The 10,834-nt window shown below is 40.3% G+C and overlaps 2 protein-coding genes across 2 annotated transcripts in view; both read right to left on the bottom strand.

Moving 5' to 3' along the window:
* Positions 1 to 1,069, bottom strand: part of BMAL2 (basic helix-loop-helix ARNT like 2) — a 31,941-nt gene extending 30,872 nt beyond the window's left edge. The window contains exon 1 of the mRNA XM_072398955.1: positions 978 to 1,069. Coding sequence (XP_072255056.1) covers positions 978 to 1,014 — 37 coding nt within the window. The 5' untranslated portion in view covers positions 1,015 to 1,069. The remainder of the gene's footprint in view (positions 1 to 977) is intronic.
* Positions 1,070 to 7,863: 6,794 nt separating this feature from the next.
* STK38L (serine/threonine kinase 38 like) overlaps positions 7,864 to 10,834 on the bottom strand; it is a gene marked incomplete in the record, with an annotated part of 37,465 nt that continues 34,494 nt past the window's right edge. Inside the window, 2 exon segments of the mRNA XM_072400128.1 lie at positions 7,864 to 8,770; positions 9,951 to 10,042. Coding sequence (XP_072256229.1) covers positions 8,643 to 8,770; positions 9,951 to 10,042 — 220 coding nt within the window.

The following is a 10,834-nucleotide window of genomic DNA, read 5'->3' on the forward strand; positions in this document are numbered from 1 at the left end:
ATAGAGTAATGTATGGGAAGATATGTGATCTATAGAGTAATGTACAGGAAGATATGTGATCCATAGAGTAATGTATGGGAAGATATGTGATCTATAGAGTAATATACAGGAAGATATGTGATCTATAGAGTAATGTACAGGAAGATATGTGATCTATAGAGTAATATACAGGAAGATATGTGATCTATAGAGTAATGTACAGGAATATATGAGATCTATAGAGTAATGTACAGGAAGATATGTGATCCATAGAGTAATGTATGGGAAAATATGTGATCTATAGAGTAATGTACGGGTAGATATGTGATCTATAGAGTAATGTACAGGATTGTGTTGTATTGTACAGGGATCAATATTACAGAAAAATCATGCAGTACTCTATGGGTGATAATGGTTATCAGTACAGAGTGATATAAAGTATCGGAGTATTATACATCTGATCACAGGCAGTATTATCAGTGACAATACCCAGGGTCATGCAGTACTCTATAGGTGATGGTGGTATCAGTACAGAGTGATATGAAGTATCGGAGTATTACACAGAGTAATGTACAGGATTGTGTTGTATTGTAGAGGGATGAATATTATAGATCATGTTGTACTCTGTAGGAGGAGATAGTAATATGAAGTATGGGAGTAGTATAGATCTGATCACAGGAAGTATTATCAGGCAGTATAATATATTCCTATCGGGGATTATTATACCCGGGAGTACCCTGGGTATTACACAGCATTGCACAGAATGATATCTCGGGGTATTCACCCATGTGTAGGTGTGATGAGAAGTACAGGATCGTACATAACTGTACAGTAGGGATTAGAATAGAGATTAATGTGCGGGGTCACTCCTCCATGGGGTAATACAGAGCATAGCACAGCGATAAGTACTATGGGGAGCTATGAATAGGGCGAGATAACCTCTCCCGGGGGTGAGAACACCTCTCCCGGTGTTCGGGGCTCTAAGCTCTCGCACTCACCCGGCAGCTCGTCCCTGTCCCCCCCGGCCGCTGTCATCCCGATCCCGGCCAGCCGGCATTGAGCAGCCCGCACTGTCGCCAGACCACGCCCCTTTCCGACGCCCCGCCCACTCCAGACCAGCAGCCAGAATGTTGCTGGAGCCTTCCCGCGAGAATGACAGGAGGCGGGGTTGTTTCCAGGGCAACCGCAATGCTTCCCGAGAGAAGAAACGCCCACTCCTCAATCAGTGCGAAGAGCCCAGGCAGGGGCCACACAAACCTTGGCCAGGGGCTACACACAGAAAACGGGACTCCCACTTGTGGAAAAACAAGTAAAGAATAATTTGTAGGTTTGATTATCTTTCTGTATCTGTCTGTCATTTGCAACCCCTATTTAATGTACAGCGCTGCGTAATATGTTGGTGCTATATAAAATCCTGTTTATGAATAATAATAATTATAAGGGGGTGGAGCATTATAGGTTATTATTATACTTGTGTTAGGATTTAACCAATACAACTTGGTTTCCTTCCTGCCCTTTTGCAGCAGATGAGGTGGTATTGGTCACCACATGTGACTGCAGGACACCTGATTGGCTCAGTGCTGTCCTGCCTGTTCCTAATCTAAGCACTGCTGTACAGACAATTTCAGGAGGCGATTAATACCATACATTTATCTTTCCATATTATTTGTACTGATATTGTCTCCAATTTGTATTATTTGTATATGAGAGCTCAGCTCTAACAATGGTAAGAAGACATCAGAAGCCACCCATCAGGTTTTCCCTGTGTGCATTGCATTCCAGCTAATTACACTTTATGTAAATTCTTCCAGGAAATTACCCTGTGAGCTGTATTCTGGGAATCAGGGAAGTTCTGAGCTCTCAGAGACCTAATGTTAGGATTTGGGGAGGCGCCGGTGATTTCTGACATTGTATTCTAGAATTACCCTTACTTCCTATTCCTTGAACCAAATAGGAAGTAAGGACAAAGCTATACTAAGTGGATGCAGAATGTTCTGATGGTGGTTTTAACCCTTCGTACCCCAAACTAAACTTCTCAGGGCAGGTCCAGTACCCAGCACAGCACGAGGAGGATCCAGCACCACCTAAAGAGGACCTGTCATCACATTTTTATCATTTATATAAAAGTATGTCTATCCTTTTATAGAACAGAAATGTGTGTCTTGTGTGTTTTGTTCAGGGATCAAGGGCTTCTTACAGGTGAACTTTTTTTTTTTGTCCAAGTTCTGCTTTTCTGCCCTTTTAATGGAAGCTAAACTTTAGGGTAGGCTTCACACCAATGCTTTCTTGTTTGCACAAGCAATCAGCTAACATGCACACAGCTTCAGCATATGTTCATTCTCTAATGCACTTATACACTGTAACAACATGTATCCGTTACCTAGTAAAATGACAGAAAAAAGGCAGCTTTACCTGCATTACTTTTTTGCCACAAGGTGTCCTCAGTCTTCCATGACACTCAGCGTCAACTACTTCCTATAACTCCTGGCTGTCAGAAACCCTCCACCAGCCAGTAACTGGACACCAAAGGAGAAGCAGCCCAGTGATGACCTCATCAGCTTCTCCCTCTTCATTTTCTTTCTCACACTGCTGTACAGGGACTCCAAAAAGCTGACACCAAAACAAATATACAGGTAATCCCCGAGTTAAGGACATCCGACATACAGACAACACCTTGCTCCTTTGTGTGCAGGACAGAGGCTTGATGGGGGAGGGGACAGTTTCCATGACTTGCAGAAGAAACCTTTTTGGATATCAAAGCACAGCTTGCTACAGAAGTTAATGAATGTCTAGGCTCCATAAAGTTTTTTTTTTCTGGTTAAACGGCATGAAAGTACAGAAACCCAATACAGGTAGTCCCCGTGTTAAATAGGAATTTGTATGTAAGTCGGAACAGGTACAATATTGTAATAAATGCAATTAGGACAGATGTTTGTCTCAACATATTAGGCAGCACGGTGTCAGTTACTGTATAAAATCCTCACTGTGAGTTATTCACAAACAAAGCAAAAAAAAAAAAAAAAAAAACTTTATGGAGCCTAGACATTGATTAATCTCTGGAGCAAGCTGTGCTATGCTATGCAAAAAAGAAACAACTGCAGAGTTTGTCTTGGTCATTAAAGAGTTACAAGAGGTTTCAGAACAGTTCAGCCCTTAAGATCACCCACAACCCCAGCTGTGTTTAGCAAAAGATTTCTTCTGCAACTCATGCAAAACACCCCCCTCCAAGCCTCTGTCCTGCACACGATTGAGCAGGGAAGCCCCTTTTGTAGCTAGGAGTCGTTCATATGTTGGATGTCCTTAACTCGGGAACTACCTGCAATGTCCAAAGAGGACCTTTTACAGGTCATCAATTTACAGTTAGCAAGGAGCTCTTGTACTAGAATTATTCATCTCACTATGGCAAGTGTAGCAATACCAAACATGTTCTTTTTGTAATTGTTACATACCTACACAAACTTTTTTTGCTTTTGTAATTTATTTTTTTCTATTTTATTTTAATTTGTATTTACCTTTATAGGAGGGCTGCACAGTGGGGTGAGCAGTACAACCACCTTACTAACCCATGTAGCTTCCTGGGGCTGTGGCAATACCCACACGAGATTCTGAGTCTTCATCGTTGATGGAACTAAAATACAATTAATTATTGGGGCAGACCAGGGACAACTTAACTGTGAAGAAAATGTTTAGATGATACTGGATGCTTTCTAAGGTACACTGGCAAAAGCTGGATGTGCAGTAAATCAGAGGAAGTGGTTTTTAGTATAGGACAGGACTTTGTACAACTGTGCCAGACTGCAGGTATGGTGGAGTCACTTTTCACTGGAGGTGGAGTCACTTTTCACTGGAATTAGCTATGGCACCCCTAAAATGTATAAAAGTGCTTGTTTTCCTTTCTCATCTATTGTGCACACTAGAAACATGCTGTGTCCTGAGAGTTCTGAAAACACAATCCTCTCCCATATTGGAAGTCAGCTATTCCTGATCTCACCCACTACAGTACTGGTTTAACACCCCAAGCCTTGTGGTTGGGAATGATGATTTCACATCCTTGCTGGCTTCAGTATTTTTCCCAGTCCTCTGTGCTGCTCCATAACACCCATCAGATCCAAAGTATCTTCCACTACAAGGGCCATAGGACAGAAGCTCTGTATGTAGGTGTAGTCAGGAAACTGCAAAAGTAGCAAGGTTTTGGTTTACTGATCCATATTGCTCATAATTCACACATCAAAGTTTAGTTTATATATTAAAAAGTGTTCATGCATAAGGACTTTTATTTATCTTGGCATCACCCGAAAGCTATTATGCTGATCTCACCCTGCAATCATGCCGCCTACAAATTCCACCAAACCTCCATTCTGCATAAGAATTAGAAGAGTAGGTGACAGCACAAATCACAGTCCACTTTCAGAAGAATGACCGCACTTCAGCTTCATCTCTGCTGCTTGTGTAAATACAAGCACGCACATACAAAACATTAGTGTGATCCAATCATCTAGACGTGTGGGCACCCGTTCAGAAAATAAGATGCAAGAAAAAAAGGGGCCAGTAAACAAATAAGGGGGATTAGAGAGCTCAGCTATTGGAAACGTTTAAATGAACTGGATGAATGATTTACACCTAAGAGGAGGAAATAAATGGAGATTCGATCATAACAGATAAGTGGTCCAGACAGAGAGGTACTGTACAATATACACAGTGTACATGTATATACACATGATAATGTACAGTATATAAGCAGAATGCAGGAAGTAAATAGTAAAGAAATGTAAAAGAAAGTATTTAGTGGGCTTTTCATAGGTTGCAGTGATCAAGGCTCACTCCACACTCATTGTATAATGATCATTGGCACTGCAATACAAATTAAAGGGAAGGAGGTTTGTGCAACTGTTGCGCCCTCTAGTGAAACCTTTATAACAATGCACTTTAAAAATGAAAGTCTGGGAGTGGGAACCCAGAACATGATCAGGCAGATCATTATTACAGAAAAATGGCCAGGTGACGATGACCCTTCTGCAATAATTTCTCCCACCTGCCTGATCAGTTCAGGTTTCTGGGAACAAAAAGCCAAGCTGTGCATGGTCATCCAGCCTGGTCAATCAAGATGGCTGAAGATTGCAAAGAGGAAGTGAAAAAAGGAGAAGGCAGTGATCTGCCAGGGGATCGTTGAGTAACATGGGGTTTAGTTCTGTTTTACATGACATCTCCACTAAGCCAATTTAAATCCAATATGTTTTGAGCTGTCAGAATGCTACAGAGAAGGACCCTATGTGTGAAAGCAATGGTCTCCTTTCAGAGGTCAGACACTCCCCCCTGCTGAATCAGAACTAAAAGCTCATCAATTAACATGGAATAGGAAGTCATTTGTTAGTTCTACCTCTGGCTCATATCAGACCTCTGCAGAGAGACCAAAGGTTCCACAATGAAAGCAAGAATTCTTCTGTGCAGCATGTGGCTTCTTTGTAAAGAACACAAATACTTGGCATAAATCTGGAAAAGTATTTAGAGGAATTACATTTCCCATCGAGTTGGACTGGTTTTGGATGGCGCGTAGAGAGTTTGGATCTTGGCCATATTTAAATAATAGCCAACTTTACATTTCTGAATTAAGTGCAAGGACAGGAGAAAAGAGCTCACCACACTTCACAATTTGACATAAAAATCTCATTGAGATTTAACCACAATTTTGAAGTGCAAAGTGGATACAAGTCGAATAGCTGGGACAGGTCATGCTAGTCTTGGCAAATAAATCTTGAACATTAGTTATGTCTTCCCTTCTCCAGTGATTGTAGAATCCCCTGATTATTCTCTAATTGCCCTGTTTCTGAACAGGAAATTGAAAACTTTTACACAATGCATTTTTAGCTCCTCTCTTTATGTTTTTTTTTTTTATTTTAAGCCTCATCTAGCTTTCAGAAAATGTATCTCTAACCTTGAGTGCAGCATAATCCATAGATACAAATATACAGCATGTAGTGATCTCAAGACAGCAGAGTACAACAGAAAGGCATAGCTTAGTCTGACATTAGAGCTGTTTAGTAGATCAGAACAGGAAGAATCAACCGTGTGTTTATACCTAATGCTCGTTCTTTTAAGAGGCAAAAAAAAAGCTTCTATACTTACTACTCCTCCAATGCTGGACACTACAAAATGTCTTCTCAATTGATTGATGCCAGAGTAATATCCTGAAGACCGATCCCTACACTCATACAATAATACAGAGAGTGTCATAATTGAAACATCATATTGTAAGAGAAGATAGGAACAGGACCTTGTGTATCAAGTGACCAGCCTTAATACATCCAAAACAGTAAAAACCAAAAAAAAAAAAAAAAAAAAGCATAAAATGCAGCTAGGAGCAGATTCCAAGGAGAAAGTACAGAGATGGGTTTTAGGTATAGGCTTGCCTATTTTCATTGGTAATAACAGCAGTTGGGAATCTGGGAATCAGAGGTATTGGAATTTTACTAACCAATATAGGAAGTGCATATAACCATTTATCATTTTTGTGCATATAACCATTTGTCATTTCTGTTCATCCAGCAGAGAGCAGAATAGCATTAATGAATGACAAGCTTAGAGATGTTTGCAATGAATCTGGAAAGGTGACAGCACTCATAGAGGTTTGTTTTAACTATCAAAGGAATAGGGGAGAAAAAAAGTAAAATAGTTATATGCAGTCTCTCTCAACAGATCTTTACAGTTCATTTCACATCAACAAATTTAAAGGTGCCTTTCCCAAGCTGGCATATCCAGTGTTCACCTAAAAAGCAGTGTGGACTACTTTGTTTTCCTTTTAGGAAAACACAAGGTTTGTGAATAAGCACAAATCCCAGAAATATCCAGTGGATACAATTTATGGCAAAATGTTTCAGACCTAACCATCATACCAAATATATGTCAAAGAGTGCATCCTACATTACTGATTCAGGCGTTTGTAGTGAAGGTTTTTTTAGCACTATAGCATGCAAAAACATTATAGACAAATGTATGATTCCACCCTTTTGGCAATAGTTGGAAGTAGTTTCTTCTGTTCACCAAGACCATGCTCCTGTGCATAAAGCCAACTCCATACAGACAAGGTTTGACCAGTTTACTGTGGAAAAAATCCAATGGCCTGCAAAGAGCCCTGACTTCAACCCTACTACTACCCTTTGGGATAAATTGAACATCATGAGAGCCAGGTCTGCTTATCCTGCATCAGTACCTTATTTCACAAATTAGCACAAATTACCCCAGAAACAATCCAAAGTTTTATAGGGGCTCAATTAGTTTTTTAAGGGGACAGTCCTAACCTCAGTTTGGGTTTAGCCGATTCTTGAAAGCTGTACTCCACATAAAACTTAGAACAGGAAGGGGTAAACTATGTGAGGCTTTTATTGCTTTGTTCTTATTGTAAAAAAAATCCCTGTACTTCAATGAGGACCGGAAGTGGTGGGACTTTGTCTAATGGGGACATAAAATACACACACAGAGTGGGAAACTATTAGAACTTCTGCATTCCATTCCAACTGCTTCTCCATTTCTTCTATGGATACCACAAGGACAAGGAAAGATCTAAACAAGCAATACAAGTAGAATGCTGCAGAGAATGACCCTCTGTTTCTTTGTTTGTTTTTTGTACACCTCATGGTTATCCTGGCAGGGAGATAAAAGATTTAGGGTCGCCTTCTTACTGCTGCATTCTCTCTACCTTATTAATAACTAAACAATCTAACAGGAAGAAAGGGATCCCCTAAAAGATGTGACATGTCAGCAGTTCAGGGATCTCATCAGCCCACAGTGATATACATTTTTCTTAGACTGACCCTTCAATTGTCCTTTTCAAAGTGTAACCGATGAGTTTTCAACATTATTAACAAAGGGTGACAATCCATGTTGTGGTTTCCTTTTAAACAAGTTTATTTCTCATTAGTACACTCTTTTCATTCAGAGCTAAACAGCATGTCTTCCACCTCTCATACTAAAACAGGACAAAATGGACAGAACATTTACCTTTGAGAAATTCCATGCCCCATGAACCAAATCATGACTCCTCCTTCCCAACTCCCTTAAAATGGAAACAGTTATAAAGAAAATAAACATAAGCTAAACATGAAAACAAACCTCAATACACTGTAGAATAAATAATTACAAATTAAAAACATTTAAAAAAAAAATGTAAAGTAACAATGAAATTCTTGACTTTCTTCCCTTATCAAAGAGGAACTGCCTCACTAAAACACAGTACATCGCAGCACATAATCCCGCTGTACCTATTGAGCGGTCGTCATATCCCAAAGGCCAGTGTGACGGTAAATGGCAGCAATTGAAATTCAGGGCCTCACAGTGCAGAGGACGCCGTGGCAGAGCGGACTCTCGGTGCCCAGCGTTCAAAGAGGAATTGATATGATTAATGCTCAATGCAGTACCCTTGTGTGAAATAATTTAAAACCCATCACTTTCCGACAAGGGGATACTAATAAAAAAAAAAATCCAGCTGGCTCTGCCAACACGGTTCTGTAGTCTAAGGAATCTGGTTCCTGCAGATTTTCCTTTGGGGCATTTACCAGTTCTTCGAGTTCTCAGCGGATCAAGCCGTCTGCCGAACAAGTCCAATTTGGCAGATACCTGAGTATTGTGTACTTCCTTCCCCCAACCCGAGAAGAGGCAGTTGTCAAAACTCATAGTTTTCCCGATTTCATGTAGGATGGGATGGAGCCACGTTGCGTCAGGCCCTCAAATCGCTTGTAGGTGTAGTTTAGGAAGACCCAGTCTTTGGATTTGTAGTCGGGTTCAGTGGTGTTTGGCACTGGAGAAAAGAAAATAACACATTATGAACTAAAAACAGTAGGACAGTTAAAGAAAACATTTAGAAATCTGCTTGAAGTAACAAATAAAGCAATATTTTTGTATTTTACCTCATTCCACTAACAAGAAACAATGTTATAACTCCTGTTCATCAACAGGCTTGTAAATGTTATTCCTATTGAAGCAACTGTTTGATGTATGGAGACCCCCAGACCTCCCATAAACCCTATCTCTATATGCAGTGGGTGGGCAACGCTTTTAAGAATCAAGGCAGAAGTATTGTTTGGCTGGTAAAGAAAACAAATACATGTGAAGAACAGAGAGGTCTCAGGATAATTGGAGTTCTGTATTTCAGCAGACAGGCCTAGTAGTGCAATTAGTCTTTGGAGGATCGCCAGGTACTTTTCTGTACTTTAGGAACATTAGAAAATATATATGGTATGACCAGGCCAGTTTACATAACGGGTAGCCACTTCTTCCCCTTGCCACTGAGCTGTAGTGTGGTTTCCCTTGTAACATTGTTGGCACTTTTGCCAACCATATCAAAGCTGGATCACAGAAAACAGTTACTAATCTTTAGAATAGCAGCACTGTGACCAACTCCATATGATGAAGGATGGTGCCAGGCTTCAAGTAAAAGGCAAGACATTGAAATATGGCAGCCCATCAGCTAAGTTTGGGGGATTTGAACAATTTATGATGTTCTGCAAGCAGAGCTGTTAGAATGCCATCCCTTCTACAAGGAGCCTGACACCGTACATCCTCGTGCTGAGACAGGAGGTGGAGGTTATGGAACTGCAGTTCTAAAGATCAGTAACTTTGCTGCCCACAGGAAATTGTGTATACTTGGAACATAAATTTTACTTTTACACTATTCTTACAAATCATGGGATAATGGAAAGTAAGAACACAATACAGAGGAACTAGCGGGCACTAGAAAGCTAAATCGATGAGTGGCGGAGGAGAAAGCAGAAAGCCATAACATATGGGGGATTGGAGCTTTCTCCCACTCAGATTAAAAAAAAAAGTGGGATATGCATCACAAAATGAGCAAAATATATTTTTTTAATAATACTAATCACCCCTGACATTATTAATGTCTGCAGCCAAAGTTTGATAAATATTAAAAACTGCTGTGTATATAACCAATGTAATGTCAATTTAATGATGTGTGTCCATACCTGGTTGTAAGATATCGGACTCTGGGAACTCATCAAAGTTGGAAGTGTCATCAATGCTTTTTATTTCAATGGTAATCGCTGCCGGTCTCTCTCTTTAAAAAAAAAAAAAGTCATTATGAATACATCAAATGTCTCCACTCACTTTATCCTTAGACACATGAAAGAAAGAACAAGGGCAAATTCTAAGGGGAGATATACACAGCTCAGTTTACAAAACCATGATGTGTAGTATTTTCATAACCATGTGTCAAAGCAGAACTCCAGGCAAACTGCTAAATGCACAGGTGAAACACATATATTGAAGCTGTTTTACCTGACAAAGGATTTGTATTTCTGTTCATCAGTGCCTGAGATTTACACGCAGATTTTCACACAGCCCCATCAGCCTTTTCTGCTGCAGTTTAGAAGCACTTACAAATCCTGTACTTCTTGCAGCCTATGGCTTGACAGTGAAAGGAGAAGCAACAGACAGAAGAGCATCACGCCATAGTCTCCTCCTATCATGTTTCTGGATAGCATATGCTAAATCATCCAACAAAGCCCCAGGTCAACCTTTACACAGAATTTGTACTGGTGTCCATGAATCTCACTAAAAAGATTTTACCCCACATTTTGTTCCATGTTATAAGACAAGTAATGAGGGGAATGGACAGCTTGCTGACTGGACAGTGAAAGAGCAGAAACAGACTAAGAAGGTAAGCTCTCTGCTCATTTCCTATTAGCATGCTCCTCGTTAACACACTTGAAAGCAGTACACCTAACTTATGTCCCTGCAGGGAGCGCTCTCATCAGCATAGTCAATGCTAATCATCAAGCCTGTAGCTTGCCAATCATATTTTGGCCACACTGGGTCCTGACCACTGCTTTTTGGATTTATAGCACTA

The sequence above is a fragment of the Pyxicephalus adspersus genome, chromosome 2 (genome assembly GCF_032062135.1).
Source record: "Pyxicephalus adspersus chromosome 2, UCB_Pads_2.0, whole genome shotgun sequence".
NCBI classification, from domain to species: Eukaryota; Metazoa; Chordata; class Amphibia; order Anura; family Pyxicephalidae; genus Pyxicephalus; species Pyxicephalus adspersus.